This window comes from Pseudorca crassidens, chromosome 20 (assembly GCF_039906515.1).
Source record: "Pseudorca crassidens isolate mPseCra1 chromosome 20, mPseCra1.hap1, whole genome shotgun sequence".
NCBI classification, from domain to species: domain Eukaryota; kingdom Metazoa; phylum Chordata; class Mammalia; order Artiodactyla; family Delphinidae; genus Pseudorca; species Pseudorca crassidens.
The window spans coordinates 42,912,800-42,936,500 of record NC_090315.1 but is presented as its reverse complement, the minus strand read 5'-3'; the positions used below and the strand labels follow the sequence as shown (position 1 = coordinate 42,936,500).

General features: G+C 55.0%; 1 protein-coding gene and 1 long non-coding RNA gene across 2 annotated transcripts in view; one reads left to right on the top strand and one right to left on the bottom strand.

Moving 5' to 3' along the window:
- CDH5 (cadherin 5) overlaps positions 1-14,252 on the bottom strand; it is a 36,617-nt gene extending 22,365 nt beyond the window's left edge. Inside the window, exons 1-2 of the mRNA XM_067718760.1 lie at positions 14,125-14,252; positions 2,538-2,751 (exon numbers count right to left, since the gene is read on the bottom strand). Coding sequence (XP_067574861.1) covers positions 2,538-2,732 — 195 coding nt within the window. The 5' untranslated portion in view covers positions 2,733-2,751; positions 14,125-14,252. The remainder of the gene's footprint in view (positions 1-2,537; positions 2,752-14,124) is intronic.
- Positions 1-23,701, top strand: part of LOC137214680 (uncharacterized) — a 778,223-nt gene that overhangs the window by 15,777 nt on the left and 738,745 nt on the right. The window lies entirely within an intron of this gene.

Sequence of the window (23,701 nt, the reverse complement as noted above, 5' to 3'; positions counted from 1 at the left end):
TGTATACATCTTTTCCATTATAGGTTATTACAACCTACGGAATATAGATCCCTGTGCTATGCAGTAGGTCCTTGTTGATTATCTGTTTTATATATAGTAGTATGTATACGTTAATCCCAAACTCCTAATTTATCCCTCCCCTGCTTTCCCCTTTGAAAATCGTAAGTTTGTTTTCTATGTCTGTGAGTCTGTTTCTGTTTTGTAAATAAGTTCATTTGTATCATGTTTTTAGATTTGACATATAAGAGGTATCATATGATATTTGTCTTTCTCTTTCTGACTTACTTCACTTAGTATGATAACCTCTGGGTCCATCCATGTTGCTCTAAATGGCAAGATTTCATTCTTTTTTATGGCTGAGTAATATTCCATTATTTATAGGTACCACACCTTCTTTACGCATTCATCTGTTGGTGGACACTTAGGTTGCTTCCACGTCTTGGCTATTGTAAATAGTGCTGCTGTGAACATTGGGGTTCGTGTATCTTTTTGAATTAGAATTTTCATATTTTCTGGATATATGCCCAGGAGTGGGATTGCTGGCTCATATTGTAACTCTACTTTTAGTTTTTTAAGGAACCTCCATACTGTTCTCCATAGTGGCTGCACAAATTTACATTCCCACCGACAGTGTAGGAGGGTTTCCTTTTTTCCACTCCCTCTCCAGCATTTATTATTTGTAGACTTTTTGATGACAGCCATTCTGACTGCTGTGAGGTGATACCTCATTGTGGTTTTGATCTGCATTTCTCTAATAGCGGTGTGGAGCATCTTTTCATGTGCTTGTTGGCCATCTGTATGGCTTCTTTGGAGAAATGTTTGTTTAGGTCTTCTGCCCATTTTTGATTGGGTGGGTTGTTTTCTTGATACTGAGCTATATGAGCTGTTCATATATTTTGGAAATTAAGCCCTTGTCAGTCACATCATCTGCAGATATTTTCTCCCAGTCTATAGGTTGTCTTTTTATTTGGTTTATGGTTTCCTTTGCTGTGCAAAAGCTTATAAGTTTGATTAGGTCCCGTTTGTTTATTTTTGCTTTTATTTCTTTTGCCTTGGGAGACTGACCTAAGAAAACATTGCTGTGATTAATGTCAGAGAATGTTTTGCCTATGTTCTCTTCTAGGAGTTTTATGGTATCATGTCTTATATTTAAGTCTTTAAACCATTTTGAGTTTGTTTTTGTGTATGGTGTGAGGGAGTGTTCTAACCTCACTGATTTACATGTGGCCAGCCCCTGTTTTAGACCACAAGCTCCATGAGGGTGTGGACCATGTCTGTCTTTGCCCCCTGACCATGTCCCAGAGCCCAGCCTTGTGCTTGGGACCATAATTCCTCTCACCGGTACACTGATCTTTCTTTAGCTGACCCTGCTTAGCTTCCAAGAAACTGACGTGGTGAGATTTTAAAGCACTGGAAAGGAATTTTTCTCCTCACTGAAAACTCTTGAAATACCTAATCCCCTAATCCATCTCCCTGTTGTGTGTGAAATTCCACCACTAGAGCCATTCCTTTCTTTTTTTTTTTTTTTTCTGTGTTACGCGGGCCTCTCACTGTTGTGGCCTCTCCCGTTGCGGGGCACAGGCTCCGGACGCGCAGGCTCAGCGGCCATGGCTCACGGGCCCAGCCGCTCCGCGGCATGTGGGATCTTCCCGGACCGGGGCACGAACCTGTGTCCCCTGCCTGCATTGGCAGGCGGACTCTCAACCACTGCGCCACCAGGGAAGCCCCTAGAGCCATTCCTTTCAATTAGAGTGTACGATTTTGACCTCAGCAACCTTCTGACACAGGAAGATAGTTCATTAGTCCCTCAGATTAGCTCCAAGCTCTAGGAAGGTGACTGAGGATGGACACGTTTTAATTGGGATGAAATGAGGGTTTAGAGTCGTAGGCACCGCCCTGGAGGGCAGGCTTGGGTCAAATGCCTTGCTATGGGTGTCCTAGGATCTGGAGCTCATAACGCCCTAGACTCTAGGGCAAAACACCCTGAGAGACAGGGCTTCCTGAGGAGGTTCAAAGGCCTCGACTAGAGATGGCAAACCGTGGCCTGGATGATGAGCCGTGTCGCCAGCACAGCTCTGTAGAAGTCTGCTCAGGTCTTCCAGACCTCTCAGATGCGCACAGTTAATGGCAGCCTTGGCTGGTCCTGCCCTGAGCCCTGAGCCCCCACGCTAGGCTGCCCGCCTTAGCTTGTGCACGGGGTGGCCCTTCTGCCAGTGATACTCACTCCATAGGCCAAAGTCTGCGAGAAAGATGAACCATTGTGCTCACCATTACTTCCACCACCACCACCACCACCTCCACCTCCACGATCATCATCGTCATCACCACCACCACTGCTATTACCACCACCACCTTCTCCTTGGCTATCACCATAGTCACCACCACCATGACATCTGCCACCTCCACCATCTCTCCCACTATTACCATCACCCTCGCAACGATCATCCCCATCCCTGCAACCACCACAGCACCTGTCACTGTCTTTATCATCACCACCACCACGGCACGCCTCTCCCGCTCTGGGGCCTGAGCCTTACCTTGCCCACATAGTGGGGCAGTGAGCCGTTTTTCTCTTCATCGATGTGCATCTGGTTCCAGATCCAGTCTCTCTTCTGGCGCCGGTGAATGGGCAGCGAGCTGGGGGGGTTGGGTTGGTCAGGTTTGACGGCCGCTGCAGCTAGCAGGCCCAGGCAGGTGCCCCCTGCAGCCAGCAGCATCACGAACACCTGCATCTTCCCGGGACGGACGGCTCTGAGGGACGAGGAGAGAGACCATCAGGGAATGTGGGGTGCGAGCATCTCCTGGGGAGCACTGAACTGTTTAACCCTTCATCCTTCACTCTCTGCTCAGACTAGCAGAACCACACCCTCTTCCCCCGTGGAGCTCCTAGTCTGGGAGGGGAAGCCAGACACAGAAACAATTCCTACTTAAGGGTCACATGTGCTATTGGGCAAGCAAGCATGGACGACAGGGGAGGCTAGAGGAGAGCTGTAGGGAAGGTTTCCTGGAGGAGAGAGCAATGCTGATGTGGATGGTAGCTCCCAAAGCCTTGTGCGGTGGACACCCAGCTTGGATTTTAGAGACGGGGAAACTGAGGCACAGAGAAGTTAAGTTCATGGTGGAGTAAATGGTGAGGCTGAGAATACAGCCCAGGTGTCTGACCTCAGCAGCTGACATTTATCAATAAGTGTCATCAATAAGTATAATAAGTACCAAAAAATAAACATCAATAACTATTGAATGCCTGACACTCTTCCAAGCACTTTATCTGTGTTATCGCACTTAATCCTCCCAGTCAGCCAGAAGGTGGGTATAACTGTGGCCCTCACTTTATAGATGAGCAGAGGAAGAGAGAGATCACCCAGACGGGAAGCCTCAGAGTCAAACTCAAACCAAGTCGGCCTGGCCCCAAAGTTCATGCTTCTTCCTACTGCCCTCTCTTGACCTAGCAGCTGCTGCGTGGTGGGATTTAAAGACTCCTCTGAACAAACATGCCCCCCGGCTAGTCCGAGAGCCCCTGGGGCAGCGTTGCTTTGATGTTGTCTTCAGAAGGCTCTTAAGAAACCCAAATGTGGTGACCGAGAGGGCCAGGCCCTCACCAGACGCAGCGCTCACAGTTGGTGATTAGCTTAGGAGCTGTCATGAGAACAGGGGTGGGATGGGGTGCTGGGTAGAGAGGCTGGGCTCGCAGGACCAGCTTCGTAGTTTGTGGGGCGTAGTATAGAATGGAAACATGGGGTCCTTTTCTCAAAAGTTACTAAGAATTTCAGGACAGAGACGGAAGAACGTGAAACCCAGCACGGGGTCCTTTTAAGCACAAGACCCCATGTGATTGCCCCCATGAAAGCAGCCCTTGGGACATGGGATCAACCTGGATGGGGATCTGGGGTCACCCAGAGATCAGGGCCCGGCTTCATCCTGAATTCCAGAAGGAAGAGGGCTTGTCTCACTGCCCCAGGGTGGGTAGAGGCTGTGACCTCGGCTGTCACTATGCCCTCTCAGCCCTTGACCCCATCAGTCTACCCTTGCTGGTCCCTGTGTCACTGACCTGTGGCTCCTGGGATGATTCAGAGGAAGAAGGCTGCTGGGTGGGAGTGGGAGTCAGAATCGGGGCTCCTGCCTGGAGAGAGGCAAGGGCCCACTGGGTGCTGGGTGGGAGGCCACCTCCCTGGCTGTCGCCCGCCCTGGCCGCAGGGAGAAGCTGGATTCTGCACAGCACAGGAGGTTTCTAAACTCTAGTAACATTTCCTCTGAGACACTGGCGCCAGGCTGTCCTCAGTGAGGGCCGGGGGTGTGTGTGCAGACTGGCCTCTGGGCCTGCTGAGCTTAGCATCCAGCATCCCTGTGGCCCCCAGCTGCTGGCCCAGGCAGAAGTGGGCTCGCAGGGTTTGGCCGGGACAGAGCATTAGCCGGGCCTGGAACGCAGGTGCCATGTGCCTGGGAAGGCTTCCGGTCCCAGTTCCCTCAGTCCTCAATGAGGTGGTCAGACTGGAGGAGACCTGGTGCCCTTTGAGGTGGGCTGTGAAAAGGGCAGCTGCTCTGGGCCGGAGGAAGGCAGTGAACAAAGGCTCAGGGAGCTGAGAGTTCTGCCAGGAAGCTGGTCCTGACTCAGGGGAGGTGGCAGCTGTGACCCCTGGCCAGCCTCGCTGGGCTCAGGCCCGCTGGGTCATTTCCTTCTTTGCCTCGAAAGGAACTGCATGTCTTGCTCCCTTCTTCCTCCCTCAAGTGAGAAGTGACTCAAAAAATGAAAAAGTAAAACAAATAGAAGTGAAACTGAGAAATGGGGAGAGAGAAGTTCTCAAGCCCCTGGGCAGGACAAGATAGGAGGCCGCACCCTGAGCGGATGCGTATTGAGCATCTGCTGTGTGCTAGGCTTTGGGGTGCAGCAGTGAGCGGGACAGACAGGACCTGTCCCCGGGGAGTGCACGCTGTCGTGGGAACCCCAGGAAAATAAGTACATGGGGAAAAGCATCAGGTGCTGATCAGAGGCTCTCAGGGAATTACACTGGGGGACACAGCAGAGGGCGAGGGGGCAGCTGGCTGAGACTTCAAGGCCAGGGGAGGCCTTTCAGAGAGATGATACTCATGCCAACATCGGAGTGTCAGCCCTAGAAATGCCAGGGGAAGGGAGGGTATTCCAGGCAGAAGGATCGGCAAGTGCAAAGTCCCTGAGGTAGAAAAATGGTTCGTTTGTTTGAAGAGCCAAAAGAAGGCCCTTGGGTCAGATGAGCAATGGGGGCTCCAGAAGAGGGGACCAGGTCGGGGTGGTAGGCTGAGTGACAGCCCCCCAAAGGTGTCCACGTCTTCACCCCTGGAACCTGTGAATATTACCTTCCCTGGCAAAGGACTTTCAGCAGATAGGATTAAGTTAAGGATCTTGAAACAGGGAGATTATCCTGGACTATGTGGATAGACCCAGTACAATCACAGCGTCCTTAAAAGATGAAGGCAGGAGGGTCAGAATCAGGAGAAAGGAGACGTGATGATGGAAACAGAGGTTGGGGTGCTGCGGGGCCCCAGGCCAAGGAACGGGGGCGGCCTCTGGAAGTCAAAAAAGGCACGGAAATAGATTCTCCCCTAGAGGCTCTAGAAGGAAACAGTCCTGATTCTCACCCACCGAAACCCATTTCAGACTTCAGACCTCCAGAACTATAATAAATAACTAAATTGGTGGTGTTTCACGCCAGCCACCTTTGGGGTGGTTTGTTACAGCAGCTGGAGGAAACTAATGCAGTTGGGTTGTACAGGGCAGCCTAGAGAGAGCTTTTTCCTAAGCACGAGGGAAGGTGACATGATCTGATTTGAAGAGATCCCTGGCTGAGGTGAGGAGACGGGCTGGGAGAGAGGGGAGACCAGCAGGGGAGGTCACTGTCATCCAGGCGAGAGTTGATGGTGGCCCAGACCAGGTGTAGAGGTGCGTGGCCATGGGATGTGTTTTCGAGGTGGAGTTAACAGGACTTGCTGTGAATGGAATGTAGGGGGTGAGGGATGGAGAGGAATCTAGGATGGCTCTCGAGTCTTTGGCCTGAGCAGTTGGCGGGGGCAGGGCTTTGCTGAGGTTCGGAAGACGGGTAGTGGTACCAAAAGGTCTGTGTGGGCTGCGTCAGGTTGGAGTTGCTATGAAACGTCTCTGTGGCCATGGCCAGCAGCTGCCGGAGACCTGGCCTGGAGTGCGGGAGAAGGTGGGGCTGGGGCAGCTTACAGACGGTCCCTTCCCAGGGCTGGTACTCAAACTGTGAGGCTGGAACATGAAGGAGGGCAGGTAGCGAGGGAGGAGAAGTGGCCCAGGACAGCCCCATAGGTCTTTCCTCTTTCTCTGTCTCACGAATTTGTCATCCAGGATTAAGCCCAAATGTCCTCCTCTGGGGAGCCATCCCTGGTCCTCACCTTGTACCTCATGCATCCCTGGGCATCTTCCACTGCAGCACTGCCTGGGGCTGGTCCCAGGGTTGACACCCAGGTCCCATTGCTGGGCTCAAATCACAGCTTCCTTCCCTTCCTGGAGAATGGCTTTCTCCCTGCCCTGTCTACATCTTCCCTTTTCCCCAAGGCCCAGCCACACCTGACACATGGCTCTCTCCTCTTTGGGTTCACACAGAGCAGGGTGATGGCTGTGATTGCAGGGTCTGTGGTTTAGAGAACGTCAGTTGTGCTGCTTTGCCGCTCTGTGACTGTGCGCGAGACTCTTCACCTCTCTGAGCCTCAGTCTTATCATCTGTACAATGGGAACACTAGTGTCTACCTCTCAGGGTTGTTTTCAGGCCTGAATTAAAAAAAACATTTGTAACATGGCCAAAAAAGTAGCTAAGAATAAAACCAAGCATGTATGAATCCTCGCCGACACTCTGTTTTGCTCTACTGAGTAGTTAGCTTACCATTCTTGTTCCTGAACACCCAACCATTTGGTTGGGGGATTTGCAGGTCCCCACCCTGCTGAGTCTACTCTCCCACCCCTCCCCTGACCTCTGCTCTGTATCAAGGGGACTGACCCTTGGCCTGCAGGCGCGGGGTTCTGGTGTTTGGCCAATGGGGGCTCTAGCAGGCATCTGAGGATGGGAGGAGAAAAGTTGGGGTACGTCCTCCCTGCTGCTGTCTGCTCTGGTTCATTTGTACTGCTGTGGCTGCACCTCTCCATCCCGGTAGCTTCTGTGGCTCCCATCCGTCCCTCACTGGGTTCGGGAAACACCCTTCCCTCCTCTTTGTCCCTTTGGTCCTGCGGTGGTCTGCTGCTGGTTTCTGCAGGACTCAGCATCCCGTTTGTTCCCTTGACTGAGCTCACAGCTCTGTAAGTGTTTCCTTCATAAAGTCTCTTCTTTGAAACGCCTCCTCAGTGGCACACTGAAACCTTATCTCACTTAAATCTTGCAAACTGCCAGGTAGTTGTCAGTGATCCCATTTTGCAGATGAGGCTCAGAGAGGTGGAGTGAGCCCTGCTGGGTCACACAGTGGCGAGTGGTTGAGCCAGGATTTGAACTTAGGCTGCCTTTCACCCCGAATAGTGCCTTTCCATCATGCCACTCTCTCTCTATTTCTGCGGTGACATTAACATGTAATAATAATAATAATGGAAGTAATAATAGTAATGATAAGCAGCTGTTCTCCATGTTTGGCTTGCATAGATGAAATCTCATTTAGTTTTCACACGTCCTCAGGATGTAGGAATTATCGTCCCCCTTTCACAGAGGAAGAAACTGAGGCTCAGACACAAACACCTCGTAAGTGGTAGATCTGGAACCCTCACCCAGATTTATCTTTTTCTAAATCCTGGGCTCCTTCTACACCCAATCTCAGAGGGTCCTGAGGGACTTTTCCATCTGAAAAGCCATGTTTATTTGTGTCTTTTGCCTTTTGTGTTAGAAATTTGTCCACGTAAATGGGGGCCAAGAGGAAGGGTTTTATCGAAAAATCGTTCCTCCTCCTCCTGCTGTTGGAGAGGAAGTCAGCCGGCAGGATTTGCTGGACCCACAGCTGGAAACAGAATTTCCCTTGGCCACACCTCTGGAGGTGTGGTCAGAGCACAGCTGGGGTCAGGTTTATTTTAGCCCTTTACTTTCCTATAAGTAGGAGTCACGTCTCTTGGTTGCTCTCACCACGTTTTTGGAGAGATCAGGCCGCTGCCGGGTGGGTTTGCGGTACCACAGATGTGTAGTGGGCCTGAGGATCTTGGAATTGATTTCTGTGCTCAGAAATGCCCAGCTGAGTAGCCCCGGGGCCTTTCCTGACAGCAGACATGAGGGAGAGGGGATTCGCTCGGCAGCTCAGACGTGCCTGCGGGGCACCCGGAGGCCAGGTGCTGGCCCATGTCCCTGTTACCCAGGATCTGTGATGATGCTCGGTTCCTGGAGCTGTGTTAGAGGCTTTCGGGGCAGCTCCAAAGGGACGGATGGATGAGGGTGGGCCCTCTGTGCCCTCGGTCAGTCTGGGAAGGTCCAGGGGGCCCAAAATGAGAGGACAGAGTGTGGCCCAGGCCCCTGGTAATGGGCATGGAGCCCAGGAGAAGGGGCAGAGGAACCTCGGAGCATCTGGGGGATGGCTGGGCTCAGTCATGCCCGGATCAGAGGGCAAGGCCTTGGAGAACTCCTGGGTTTGGGTCTGTGTCTACAGTGGGTGGGACCACTGAGCTCAGAACTAGATGCCTGGGTTGGGCCTGAGGACTGGCTCTGAAAGCTGAGCCAAGTTGGCGGGGGCTGGAGAGGTTGTGTGCCTCTGCTCCTCTCCAGTTCCCTGTCTGGGTCTCAAGGGTGCGGTCCAGGGGTTGGGACTCCGCGCTTCCACTGCAGGGGGCGCCGGTTCAGTCCCTGGTTGGGGGAACTAGGATCTCGCATGCTGCGCAGTGCAGCCAAAATAAATAAAGACATTTAAAAATTAAAAAAAAAGGGGGGCTGTTGCTTGGTGAGCCTCGAAGAGGAGCCCCAGCCTGTGGGATGGTAACACCCACCAGGCCTGGTCACAGCTTCTGGCCTTTGCACTTGCCGTTCTCTCACCTCTGCCTGGACTTAGGTCACATGTCACCACTTCTCTGAAGCCCTCTCTAGAGCCTGGAGGTTATACAGTCATTCAACAAACATTTATTGAGCACCTACTATGTGCCAGGTAGTGAACTACAAGTGGGGAGCCTACACAGGCTGCACCCTTGTGTAGAGACATTAACCACTTGATAAAAAACAGTTTCAAATTGTGGTGCTTTGATGGAGGCGTAGAGGAAGATGTGAGAGGGCAGAGAGGGGAGGACCCTGATTTCTCGGAGGGTCTCAGCCCAGCAGTGAATCCTGCCTCTCTCTGATCTGCTGTGAGACAGTTGGCAAAACTCCCTTTGGTCTGTTTCTCAGGACCCCCTGTGTCACTGGTGTTTGGCCTTTTCAAAGGGGCTGTGAGGTCCGCTCAGCTCTGTGCTCTTTAAAAGAAGGAGCCAGGGGGACCCAGAGGGAGATGGAAGGTGGGCGGGTTGGGGCTCCTCCTTTTGTAGTTAAATAGACCCTCGGAAGCCTGGACCAGCTGGGAGCTGCTCAGCGGGCAGCGTGGCAAACGCCCCCGGCCGGCCGGGATGGTTCTGCCCCGACCCTGTTCAAGCCTTAGGTTTCAGGGGCTAAGTCTGAGCGTTTATTGAGCAGACTGGAGGGCCCTTGGGGGTGGGGTAGAGGAAGACTCCAGGTCAGGGATACACACATGACATCCTCAGGCCACACGGACACACAAACGTGCTGCCTACACAAGCACACACCCCTGTCCCCCGAAGAGTCTCCTCTCTGCGGGACTGGCCCCTCTCCCGCCCAGCACGCCCGCAAGCAGCTAGGACAAGACCTGGCAGCAGAGCCCAGCCCCAGGCAAAGCCGTGGAGGGTGGACTGGACGCTCAGTCCCAGCCCAGCCTCCTGCAGACTCTGGGCTGCAGCCCAGAGGCCTTGAGTCAGGGATGAGGGGCCAGGAGGTGGGAGGAGAGGCCCAGAACCTGCAGGGGTGGGGGTGAGGGCGCTAGAGCCCCTGCCCCCTGTGTGGCCCTGGGCGGCTCTCCCACCGCCCTCCCACTCCACACCTCGAGCCTCAGTCTGGGGTCGAGGTTGGAGCCAGTGACCCCCAAACTCGTTCAGGAATCACCGGCATTGGGAGGATGAAGGGTGAGTCCCCAGGAGCTGTGGGGCTGGGCAGCTATGAGCTGGCCCCTTGGGGCTTTTTCCTGGTTTGGGGCTCAGTTCAGCCCTGTGACCTGCTCTTGCGGGTCCCAGACCCGATCCTCTCCCCTCGGGTTCTGCCAACAGCCTCCCTCCCTCGGCTCCCCTCAGAGCTGCCCACGCTGCTCCCCTGCTGACCGCTCCTCCCTGGCTCCCCACACCCTGCAGGGTGAAGCCTAGCTCCTGAGCCAGCATTCAAGACCCAGCACAGAGTGTCCCTGCCCACCCCTCTGGCTCTCCTCTCCCTCACCTCCCTGCCCCACCCAGCCTCAAGGAGAACTGGACGTTTATGGAATACCCAGGCTGTTCCCTCTGCCCGAATGCCCTTCCTTGCTGTGGCCCCTGGGTGAATGCTCTGCTCCTTTTCAAGCCCCAGTCCGTACCCCCCACAAGGTCTTCTGATTGGCTCCCGCTCCAGCGCAGCCTCTGCCTGCTGGCGTGAGTGCCTCTGACCAGGCATCCACTTCATCCCGGCAACCAGCGGCGTGAACTCAAGGCCCAGAGGACCTTGAGGTGTCGGTGTCCCTACTGCTGTCTGTCAGCCTGCCTCGGTCTCCAGCTCTGATCTTGCACTCCTTCCCTCCTTCCTCCGAGGATTTAAAACAAATCTGCACAGATCTGCCTACAACACCTTGGGTGGTCAGAGCACATACAGTGGTTGATAGAACTCAGAGAAGCTCCTCCTGTCACCATACAGCATCTCTAATGGCCCATCACTTTGTCAGGCACACCACCATTAGGATTTTGATCCTTTGAGGACAGTCAGATTATCCTTCTTATGGGTCCCTGATGAACATACACCCATGTGCACGGGGCTTCCGAAGGTAGGGCTGACAAAACAGAGATCACGGGTTGCCATTCACATACTCACGGCAGACATCACTAATCAGTTACAGTGTTCGTTTCCCACCGAACTTGAACTCAGCCCCTGAATCCTCAATACAGTCTTTGAGCTAGATACAACCAATTCACCAGACCTAGTGTACGATTCGAAACAAATTTGTCCTGGGGTCTCTGGGTCATTCCCTTATCTCCTAATGGGGCAGCTCAAAGCTTGAAGGAGAGAAAACCCACCCTTGGGAGAGCCTTTTCCAGCCTCCTCTGGGCTTTCTGACTTGGCCTGGGGCTCTGAGGCAGTCATTGGCGGCCGCAAGTCTCACACACTTGCCTGTTTGCTCATGAGCTGTGTGGCCTTAGGCCCATTCCTTGCCCTCTCTGAGCTCTAGCTTCCTCATCTCTAATGGAGGATCGAATGAGATCATGGGTACAAAGCCCAGCACACAGTAGGTGCTTAGTAAATGTGTGGGTGTCTCAACCCTCACCTACCCACTCAGCCGGGCCTGGCAGCTGTGGGCTTGACTGGCCGACTCACACCTGACCTCATTTCCTGGTTCTGCCCTGGGCCCACCTCCTGCTCCTGTCTGTTCTCCTCTAGAAGGAAATCTCATTCACTGCCTTCCTGGCCCAGCCCCATGGGCCCTCCTTCCCCCTCCTCCCAGTGTCTGCACCTGCCAGAATCTGATCGTTATGCTGTGGCAGACAATCTGGAGGTCCCTGAATGAGTTTAGAGACTATGTGGTCCATCCCTTGCCCTAGAGAAATTAGAAGACTGAAGCTCAGAGAGCAGACCCAAGACCTCCCAGCATCCTCTGGGGCTCCTGCTCTTCCTCCAGGGAGTCTTCTGTGATTTCTCCACCCAACATCAGCTTGGATCTGGGTTACGATGGGCTTGTCAGTATCTCTCCAGCCAGAAGCCAAGCTACTGAGGGCAGCAGTTGTCTCCTAGAACATTCCTCCCCCAGGATCATTGGGCTCCTGGCTCATCCTGGTGCCTGCTTCTGTGGCTTGAACTGTCAGGTTCAATCCTCCCCGGCTTCTCCCCTCTCCAGGCTTCCCTATGGAGTGTGACAGGGCAGTGGGGTCAGAAGGGGCTGGCCTCATTCATATCCTGCTTTCACCTCATAGTAACTGTGTGACCTTGGACTGGCTGCTCAGCTTCTCTCAGACTCTGTGGTCGTGTCTGTCAAATGGGAATTCTTTTAGTAGCTTCAAGGATGCCGAGGGGGTGCAGAGAGGTGATGGAAGTAGTAAGGGATGGATCCCATGGGCAAGGGGCTCAAGATTTTTTTCCCTGAGCTAGTGGCCAGTGTGTCCACTGTGTATCCCCGAGGCAGCAGCAGAGCTGTGAGTCATCCAGCTATGGGAGAAAATAAGCATGGCCCCTCCAGCTTCCTGCTCCCATGTCCGGCCCTTGTTCAGCAGCACAATCGCTCAGGTCTAGACTGCAGGGTGGGCAGCTTAACCCCTGCAAGGCCAGTGGGCCCCTCGCCTACCCCCTCACCACTGGAAGCCAGAATTAGCAGGGCTGCCTGGGGGCGCAGAAGCTCCTGGGCCCCTCGATCACCTCCAGGCTGGCACCTACACATGGCTGGACTCAGGCCAGATGGGAGGGTCCCGCTGTTCCCCATCACCTGAAGATGAACCAAAATTCTCGGTTCTGCTACTTACTCATGGCCTTCTGCATCACTGGCCCTCCTGCCACTCCCTGCTCTGAAAACCTTCTGGCTGCACTGGCCTCTCCAGGTCCAATGAGCTGCCCAGGGTCCCTGCCTCCCCTGGAATGCCCTTCGTCTCCTGTCAGGATCCTGTCTGCCCACCACCCATGGCAGAAATGTCCATGGGGTGGGGGTGAGGAACAAGCACAGTGCTTGGCGTGGAGTAGTTGCCCAGAGCGCTCGCTGGAGGATGAGCTGATGCATCTCTCACCTACTGGGGACGGACCGACCTCAGGGGTCAAAACCTTTGTGACCCTCAAGCCATGGTCAGCTCTGGGTGGCAGGTAAATTCAGCTGTGATTTCTTAAAGCTCCCCTCCTACGATCCGTTCCCGGTACCAAGTGTGTATATCGATTCCTTTAATTGCCTCATGAAAAGACCCTTTCTTCCAGTTTACAGATGAGGAGGCTGGCACATGAGAAGCTGCATGGTTCTGGAAAGAGCCTGGGCTTTGGGGTACGAGTTCTTGCTCCAAATCTCAGTTGCCTCAACTGGGAAATGGAGAAAGGCTGTATGTAATTCATCGGCTTGCTGGTAATATAAAGTACTGAGCTCCAGTGCTTCAGAGCCTTCTGTAGACATCATTTCCAGCTCTCAAGATGAACCGCAAAAAGAATCGCTATCTCCGTTGTTCAGAGAAGCAAACTGAGTTTGGGAGACGCTGAGTAATTTTCCCGAAGTCACGCTGGAAGCGAGTGGTAGAGCTGGGATTTGTATCCAGGACGGCTCTCACCCTAGACCGCCTGCCTCCAAGTCTCTGGGGGGAACTTCTCTAAAATTATGAGGGCTGCTGGGTCCCTTGGGCCCCAATCTACGGGTACCTCGGTTTGGGGGGAGAAAAACTACAGCTTCCGCAGCTCGTACCCGGCCCCTACGGTGTCTGGGGAAGGAGGGGAGGGGATTCCACAGGTAGGGCCTCAGGTGCCCAGAGTCAAGCCTCAGCTTGCCTGTACTGAAAATGGGGGCAGTGGCTGACAGGGAGGGGCGAGGCTCCAAGCTCCCCTTCCAGGGCTCCTCTCCCAATCCCAGCACAGAGCCTTCGAGGGGATGGGATGATGTCATCCGTGGTAAATCCTCTCTCGTGGGGCAAGGGGCACCACTCGGGTGCCAGTCCTCTGCCCCTGGCATGCTGGGCGACTCAGGCGGAATCCTGCCTTCTTAGCATCTGAGCCCAGCACCCACAGAAGCCAGTGGGCCCTTGAGTCTGGGAGTCTACCTGTGGGAGAGCCAAGCTTGCCCCTTCCCTGAGAACATCCCTTCGTGTCCGCGGCACCAGCCCTGGGCGCACCTTTCCCAGCTCTGTTGTGAGCCAGGAGACCCAGTCTACCCCAAGGAGTGGCGTTTCCCTGGGAGCCGATGATGACCATTCTACGCATGGGGAAGTCAGGGACCCTCACTCACCTTGCCTGTGGGCTGAGAGGTGTGTCCGTTCCGTCTGGCTGTCCGGCCGGGGCTGATCGTGCCGTGGAACTGTGCAGAGCTCGGCCAACAGCCTCTGGAGGGGAGCCCCACCCGGCGGTGAGGGAGGCCTGGCCGCCGCCCCTTCAGGTTTTCCAGCTGGCCCTGGCCCATGTGCACCCCCCCACCCCCACCAAGGATGGTTTCCTGTTATTGTTCGTTTGTGAGGGCCGGGCTGGCTGCAGAGAGGCAGGCCCTGTGGTGGGCGGCCTCCTCGGCCCAGCTGGGCTGTCCCCATGGAGGCCTAGCCCTGGACTTGGCTGGGACGCTTAACTCGGGCCCCAACCCCAGGCCTCAGCTCTGGGGCTTTGAGCCCAACACCTGCCGAGGGGCTTCGTTCATCTTCCTTGTGACCCCGAGGGCAGGTGCCGTCACCCCCACTTTATAGCTCATGACACTGAAACTCAGCAAGTTTAAGGTGCTTGTCTACTCAGCTGGGGCGTAGCACAGCCAGAAATCCAGCCTGGGTCGCCCCGGGCCCAGAGCCAGATTTTCCCAGGTGACTCCATGACGTGCTGGGGGAGGGGCAGACTTTGCAGTGGCTGGGGAGGCCTCAGGGGCCCCTGCGGTGGGGTGGGTAGGAGATGGGAACAGGCTGCAGCTCCTGGGTCTGTGAACTGGATTGACTTCCGGTGGGCGTAGGCCTGGGTTCCAGCTGTAAGGTGCCAGCCTGGGTGTTGGGGGTTAGGGGTGCGCCGTCTGGGTTTAGGAATGTCAGGCGGAGCCAGGTGCCTGATGGGCCAGTCATGCACTTCCACCCCAGCCTCAGTTTCCTCTTCTGTAAAATGGGGATAATATAACCTCAGCCTCACATGGCTGTTGAGATAGACAAGAGTCCAAGAGGGGTGTGGAAGATGGGGAAGCTGAAGGCAGGACCAGGGACCGTTAGAGCCAAGAAGCTGTGGGCAGAAGCCGCTCAGATTCTGTGAATCACGAGAGTTACAAGAGGAGGTTTTACAAACTGCAGATACCGGGGCCCCGCCCCAGTCCAGCTGATTGGGAATCTCCCAGGGCAGGTAGTGGAAATCTTTGACTAGTTGCCCCTGTTTTTCCATGGATGGATGAATGGCTGGGAAGTCCCGAACTGGTTCTCTTATACAGCTGGGCAAACAGAGACCTGAGAGGGAGAGAGCCTTGCCCAGGGGCACTAAGTCAGTGGACGCTGGTGTGGAGATGGGGAACGGAGTGGGAGGGTATTTTGGGGGGAGGGGAAGATAAAGATTTCCCTGTTCCAGGCATGTTGAGTTTGAGATGGCTTTTAGACACCCAAGTGGCCATGTCAGATTGGCAGCTGGAGATGGAGGTAGATAGTTGGATATAGGTGGATACGGTTGGGGACGGGGGTGGATTTAGTGGAGACAGTTGGAGACAGTGGGAGACACTCAGCCTGGAGGTGAGCTTGGAAGCCCTGAGCGTATGGCTGGCACCTGAGGCCTTGGCAGCGGACGAGCTTACAGGGAGGGAGGCCCCGGGCCTCTGAGATTTGTAGCTTCCTTAGGAGAGAGCCCAGGGAGGAAGGAGGGAAGCCAGGGGTGTTGGCTGGGTCGGCCTGGGAAAGGTGAGCACCGAGACTTGACCACTGGATCTGGAAGTTGGAGGTCATTGATGGCTGTGACCAGAGCACGTTAAAGGGAAAGGAGTAGACATGAGGGACTGAGGGGGGCGGCGGCTGGTGCAGGGGGATCAGGAAATAGAGGCGTGTGATCCCGGCTCCTTCCCTCAGACTTGCAGTGAATGGAGCAGAGAGATGGGCGGCTTTTAGGTTGTGTTTTAAAGCAGTGCCGGCATGTTTGTGTGCTGAGGGGACTCCAGCAGCAGGGAAGGCAGACGACGCTGGAGGGAGGATGGTCCTGAGGCGGGCCTCTGCGCGGGAAGCCGCACATCACTGGCTGTTCGTGGAATGAACAAACAAAAGCTCAGCACTTTTTTCTCCAACAGGATTAACTCTGCCTTCTCCTGCCAGAGGGTGGGGTGGCCACAGAGAAGCCAGGACCAGCTCAGGGCTCCGTCCCTCGTGCCTCAGCCTGACTTCTCACACCCGCCTGTGCCCACTGCCTGCCCTTGTGGTCTGTGTGCCTGTGAGGTTGGATCCAGGCCCGGGCATCGCTTCCTGCTGGGTCTCAGACTCAGTCCTGGTGGCAGACAGGGATGGGGTTTGTCCTGGCACCATCCCTTTGTGATCTCAGTCTGGGAGGAAGTTGACTCTGCCCTGAAACCCCCCTGTTCCTGTCATTAGTAAACAAGGGGCTGGTCATCCGGGCGTGTGCCCCGGGGGTGGGGATGGGGCCTCCACAGAGAGGTAGTCCAGGCCACGGAGGGAAGCTCGTGGCCCTGAGGGTCCCCTCAGGGTCTCCTGCCCGATTTCTGCCACTGCCCAGCCCCGATTCCAACCCCTCTGGAGGCAGAGGAGGTGACGGGAGGACACAAGGCCAGGAAGGTACCATCAGGGGCAAAGGAGGCAGCCCGAGGGCCGGCAGGAAACGGGATGGTCTGCGGGACCTGATTAGTAGCTGGAGGGGGAAGTGACAATGGAGGCGGTGTGGGTGGGCTGGGGAGTGTGATAACCAGGCCTCTGCCAGGACATAAGTTGACCAGGGAGGGGGCCCTACGACATCTTGCTGGGAGGGGTTCAGGCTTGGGGGTGGACAGACCCGGTGCAGGTTCTATGCCGGCTTATCACTGGCTGTGTGACCTGGAGCCTGCCACGCTGAGCCCCTTTCCTCACCTGTGAAATGAGTCACCAGTTCAGACTTTGCAGGGCTGTCGGAGCAGCAGATGAGACAATGAAAATAAATGATCGTAACAGCACACATGCGTTGAACAGGTATTTCTCAAAGTGTGGTCCTCTGGCCGCCTGTCTCAGAATCATCTGGGGAGCGTGTGTTGAAATGCAGATTCCTAGGCCCCAGCAGGGCGGCAGAGGCAGAATGGCTGGCAATGGAACCCTGAGACCTACACGTATGTAGCTCCTAGGCCATGTGTTTGCACGCTCACATTGGAGGACCCTGGCCTGGGAGCTCTCCCTCCGTGGGACACCCCTTTCAATCCTCAGGACAGCCCTGGGGGAGGGTTCTGTTGTTATTCCCATTATACAGTTGGGGAAACATAGCCTGGGAACTAAGTGCTCACAGAGCTTGTCAGTGGTGGACTGGAAATTCCCAGCCAGGCCTCTGTGTCCAGAGGCCACCTCCTCACCCACCAAGCTTTCCTGCCTGGCTCACAGCAGGGGCTTCTCAGCAAGCGATCCCGTTCCTTCTTCCCCACAGTGTGGGAGGCCTGAGGATGGCACAGGGAAGCCGGGCCGCCGGGTCTTGGCCCACACTCTTCCGCTCACTGGGCTGCTTCCTCTGCCCCCCTCACCTGCCTGCAGGGCCCCCGTCCCCTGCTCCCCCCAGAGCTTGTCTCTTCCGCCCTCTCCTCTGCCATTCCGCTCCCTCCTCCGGGCCCCTGAAGCCTTTTACACAGACCCCCTTCACGGCCCACCACCTCGCTCATCTGCTTCTCTCTCTTCCCTGCACCTGGATTGTGTCTCCTTTGCGTGTCTGTTCCTGGCGGGCGCACAGCACGGGGGGAGCGCTCCATAAACGTGGACTTGAAACCGTGGGCTCCTAGAAGGGCAGCCAGCCCACTGTGGATCCGATCTGCAACTTCTGCAGGGGGTGTGTGGGTGTGTAGAGCTCTTCACCCCTGCGCGGGGTGGCCCCGCACCTGCAGGCAAAGCCCTGGCAGAGAGCGTGAGCACAGCACATAGTGTCCCAGAACACGCAGGGATGTTAAGTGAGGATGCTCCTGTGGAAGTGCCTGGGATATACTCCGTGGTTCTGTCCATAGCTTGATTTGGTGGCTGAAATATTTTTCATTTCCTTCCTCTTTTCTCCAGATAATTGGTCGAAACCTGCAGTTGATGAGGAGTGTGGGTACCTGAGGCTCAGACTTTCCCTGGGCTGGGGGGACAGAGGGGACAGTTGAGTGCCCTGGGCTCCCAGGCTGCCCACTGGGGGCGGGCGTGGGGTGGGCAGGAGAGGGCTGTGTTACCCGTGAGCCTGAGTGCAGGGCGCTGTGTGAGTGCCTGCTGAGTTTTAGACGAAAGGAAAGCACTTTGGCCTTTGGTGCAGCGGGGATTTGGGGAAGGCCCCCCGGCTGTGGAGAGGGAAGTGAACACAACCTCCCGAGGAAACAGAAGGGGGGGGGTCGGTGTAGGGTAGCCTGCAGGGGCTCAGGAGGGAGGAGGGGCAGGGGAGGAGTCTCACCTTCAGCTGTGGCTCCGCGAGGAGCAGGGAGCGCTGCTCCAAGCAGGGGCTGGGCTGGGCTCACCTCTGGGCGCTCACAGCTGAGCTCAGGGTGGGCCCAGAGCCGTGGTCATTGAACAAATGAATGAGCGAATGAGAGCATGGATGAGTGGGTGCATGAGTCGCCGGCACGTTGAGACAGACCCGGGCGTGGGGCGAGTGTAGCTGTGGTCGGTGGTATATTCCAGCACATAGTGGGTCCTTTTCTCAGAGGCTTCAAGGAGGCACTGAACTAGTCAGTCAGCCTCTCAGCCCTGCTGGGGGCCCAACTCTGTGCCGGCTGGGGGTGGGGAGCCAGGGAGGTGAAAGAGGCTGTCCCTTGATAAACTCTGAGACTGGGGTGGACTTAATTACAGTCACCAATCTATTATGTGTCTTTCCTGGCCCAGGCTCTGAGCCTTATTTTTTTATTTTTAGTTTTTTTGCAGTACGCGGGCCTCTCACTGTTGTGGCTTCTCCCGTTGCGGAGCACAGGCTCTGGACGCGCAGGCTCAGCGGCCATGGCTCACGGGCCCAGCCGCTCCGCGGCATGTGGGATCTTCCCGGACCAGGGCACGAACCCGTGTCCCCAGCATCGGCAGGTGGACTCTCAACCACTGCGCCACCAGGGAAGCCGTGAGCCTTATTTTTAATACGCAGGGCGACCTTGAGGGGGCGTATGGCTCTGCCCCTTTTACAGCACTGAGTAGCTAGCCCAGGGCGGCACTGCCCACCTCAAGCCGGGGCTCCCGCGAACGTGCTGAGCCCTGCTGAACACCCCAGGCTCACCTTAGGCTGAGCTGCTGCAGCCGCTTGCCTCCGGGCCTTTGCCTGTGCTATCCTTGTGAAACAGGAGGGAAGGGGCCAGGGCACAACCTTTGAAAGGATGACATAGCCCAAGGACACGACATAAACTGTTTAGAACCAAATAGGTCCAAGGTGGCGGACAAGTTGACTTCCACTGACCTTGAGCCCTCAGTATATGCTCGTTGTAACACACCCACAGGCGCCATGACAGTTCCGTCCAAGGCTGGCCATAAAGGTCAAAAAGTGGGCAGTGACCTAATTCCTGGAAATCCCCAACCCTTCCCCAAAATAGCTGCAATACTCCTCCCACTCCTTAACCTATGAAAGTACCCACCCCTATAAAAACTGAGATGGCCCACAGTCTGTCTGTGGAGCGTGTTTCTCTCTAAAGAAATCCACTTCTTACCTACCACTTTGTCTCTCACTGAATTCTTTCTGCAATGAGACATCAAGAACCTGAGCTTCATTAAGTCCTGAGACCAGGTGGTGTGTGATCTCAGTTCAAAGAACATGGGTTCAAGTCCTAGTCTGGGTTTTGGCTGGGTTCGAGTCCCGGCCCTTGGGGCTCAAGTCCCAACCTGAGTTGCACGATTTCCCTTGCACCCAGGATGCTCTTCCTTCCTACCTCTGTTAGCCCAACCCAGCACCACCCCTCCATCCAGCCCTGCTAAACTCCCATTCTGGAAAGCATCTTGCCCCTTGGAAAGATCCCATCTCACCTGTACCCCACTCATTCAGTTCCAAAGCCTACTGGGCTCCTCCCCTCTTATATAACGATTCCTCACTACAGCCCTGAGAAGTGTAGGTACTATTCATATTCCCATTTCCCTGATGAGGGAGCTGAGGCTCAGAGAAGCTGAGTAACTTGCCCAAGGTCACACAGCTCCTGAGCAGCGGAGCCAGGATTCCAACCCTCGTCTTCCAGTTCCCAGTTGAGTGCTCACTCTACATCAGCATTCTACTCCAGGCAACATGTCATTGTTTGGTAGTGTTTTGTACTTGTTTATTGTTTAAAAAAATACATTTCATGATGTGCAGGCTTTGTCTAGCTCTGAGGTGGGCATGGGGGACGCAGAGGTGACCGGGCTGGGTCCCCGCTTTCGATGTGTCAGACCAGTGTAAGCAGCACTGGTGGAGCCAGGTTGGCGACAGAGGTGTGTGCCTTGTGCGGGGGGTGCTTGGAGGAGGTAGCCTGGGGAGCTGCCAGAAGATGGGCAGGGCAAGAGGAAGGACTGGCCAGGAAGAGAGAACAGCAAGGTCAGAGGCACAGAGGCCTGTTTGGGAAGGAGAGGCCATTCCCTGGGTGGAAGCGTTGAGCTCCTGGGAGGGGGAAATCAGGGACTGGCTGGAGTGAAGCCAGGCGGCCGGGGCCTTTCAAGCCACACGGGGGACCCCGGGGGACCTCTCACCGGGCGGGCCCCGAGGAGCCCTGAATTTTAGGTGATTCGCCCCGTCCAGTCTGGTGGTCTGTGGCCAGGCTGGGGAGCCACAAGCTGTGGCTGTTGAGTGTACAGTTGCTGGAGCTGGACTAAGTGAGGCCTTTCCTTGGCCAGGAAGGGACCGATTGAACAGGGATTGAATTCCCGACAGTGAGAACAATACCTTATCTGCACAGCACTTTCCCAGATGTTTCTCACTTTTCTCCCACCACATCCGGGCAGGCTGTTAGGAAGCGGTGTTGGAGCTCGGGGCTGAGGGGTACCCAGGAGCAGCCTGACGTGAGGGTTGAGATCCCGGGCACGCCTGCTGCTTACTGTCCCGCTGATCCTGGACGCACCTTTGGTGCCTCAGTTTCCCGTTCTGTAAAATGGGAGTGATTGCGCACCTTCCTCGTGGGGTTGCTGGAAGGAGTCATTGAGGAGGTTCAGGTAAAGTGCACAGAGCTGTCTCTGTCATACAGTAGCCACTCGATAAACGTGAGTCATGACAGTGACGCCACAGAGAGGTTGATGGTGGGGGGCGCACGTGTGAGGGTGTGAGCGCGGCCTCTGCATGTGTGCGGCGTTTGTTTGGCAGCCGTGTGGCGACACGTGCACGTGCCAGAGCTTGCGTGGACCATGTAAGACGCCCACATTGATGTGACCATGTATGTGTGTGGGTGCACAAGTGGGCTGAGGGGTGCAGCTGGGCCAGAGGAGGGCCAGGCCTGGGGGCAGCCCCTTTCTCCTCCATGATCTGGAATCATCTGTCTCTGTTACCCTGTTGACCAAGCCTTGTGCACCCTCATCTCCTGCAGAAGCCCAGAGAGGTCAAGGCCTTGCTCCAGGGTGGCCCAGCGAGCCGGGAGTGGCAGGATGGGACCACGGGCCCTTCCTCCCTGATTGGAGGGCAAGCCTGAGTCTGGCAGAGAGCTTGCTGCACGGAAGCCAGGACTTCCTACCTCTGGGCCCCGCGTTGCTTGCGTCCTGCCTCGAGTGTCCCAGAGAACAATGGATCGGAGGCTTTGCCATCTGTGGGGCAGGAAGGTGGGTCAGGAGCCGCTTGATCCTGCCTCTTGATGGGGCAAACAGGGCTCTGGCCCTTCTCCAGGCCCCTCAGCTGTCTCCAGACCCTGCCCCCTGTGGCCTGTGAGGCAGATCTTCTGGGCACAGTCCAGCTCGGGGGTGGGGGTCTGAGCTGGTCTTGGGGAAGGAAGCTGCCAGGGAGAACTCAGGGCAGACTGGGGGGAACTGATCACAGCTGGTGGAGGTCTTGGGGGTCCCCCAGCTTCATCCACCTGCCATGCCACTGAGAACCAGGAGGGAAACGAGAGACTCTACCCGGCCCAAGTCAACCCTCCCCAGCCCCGGGGCTCACGCTCATAGGCACGGGGCTGTCTCTGAGCCTGTTAACTCAGTTTACGTACAGTTCTAACAAGCCTGTGGGCAGGGAGGGCAGGGTGGTGCTGTGGCAATCCTGCCAGGGGAGAGGAGGAAACTGGGGGTCTATTTGTCTGTATGGACGGCTCTTCAAAGGCTTGGGCTGTTTCTGTACCCCCTTGTGTCTGAGAATCTGGCCGTCATCAGGGATTCCCCTGCCTTGGGCTGAAGGACCACTTCTGAGAGCAGGTCCTCCCACTCTGTTTGTACTTCTGGGAAAGTTTCCTTCTGCTTTTGAGTCCTGGCTGTGGTCACTCACAGGAAACACATGGTGGTCGTTGGCTGGAGTGAGGGAAGACTGGGGTTAGGGTGGTGGGGTTTGGAGGGTTTAGACTCCTGGTGACAAGGGAGGCTCCCATCCTGTAGGCCAGTGCTGCAGGGCCTCAGCTCTGGGACTCCCTCACTCTGGGAGGGTCATGCATAGTCTCACCCCCCCACCCCGTGTTTTCACTAGTCTGCTGTTTGGTGCCAGTTCCTGCCTGATGACCAACATCTTTTGCTCTTTGGGACAAGGTCCAAGTTCCTCAGCTGGGTATTCAAGGCCCTGCTGCCCGCTGCAGTCCTGCTTCTCACCCTTCAGCTCCAGCTGTGCTGGGGGAGTGAGTTGCCTACACGCACAGGGCTCTGTCGGGCCACAGGGCCTTTGCATGTGCCATCCTACTGCCTGGAATTCCACCTCCCAAAGAAACTCTAGTCCTTCCAGCTTCCTGAAGTTCAATCCAAATATCATCTTCTCCGTGACAAACAACAATAGAGTTACCTCTCTTAAAAAAAAAAAAAAGCTTTATTGAGCTTTATTTATTTTTTAAAAGTTTTATTGAGGCATAATTGGTATACAATAAATTGCATATGTTTAAGGTATACAGTTTGACAGTATTTGACATATATATACATTTGTGAAAACATCACCACAATCAAAATATTGAACATATTTATCACCCCCCAACTTGTCTTATGCCCCTTTGTATCCCCTGCCTATCTCCCCTCCCCAGGCAACTGACAATCTGGATTCTGTCAGTATAGATTTGTTGGGATTTTTCTAGAATTTTATATATGTAAGAACCTTTATTTAGTTTCCTTTTTTTTTTTAGTATATTCACAAAGTTGTGCATCAATCACCGTTATCTAATCCCAGCACATTTGCATCACCCCAAAAGAAACCCAGCACCCCATGAGCAGTCACTCCCGGTTCTCTTCCACCCCCAGCCCCTGGCAACCAGGAATCTTCTTTCTGTCTCTATGGATTTGCCTTTTCTGGACATCTTCTGTAAATGGAATCAAACAATATTTGGTCTTTTGTGACTGTATTCTGTCACTTAGCCTAATGTTTTCAAGGTTCATCCATGCTGTGTATCTATCAGTACTTCATTATTCTTTTATGGCTGAGTAATATTCTAATGTGTAGATATTCCACATTTGTTTATCCTTTCATCAGTTGATGGACATTTGGGTTGTTTCTGCTCTTTGGATATTATGAATAAGACTGCTTGAACACTTGTTACAAGCTTTTGTGTAAAGATTAAAAAAAATTGAAGTACAGTTGATTTGCAATATTGTGTTAGTTTCAGGTGTACAGCAAAGTGATTT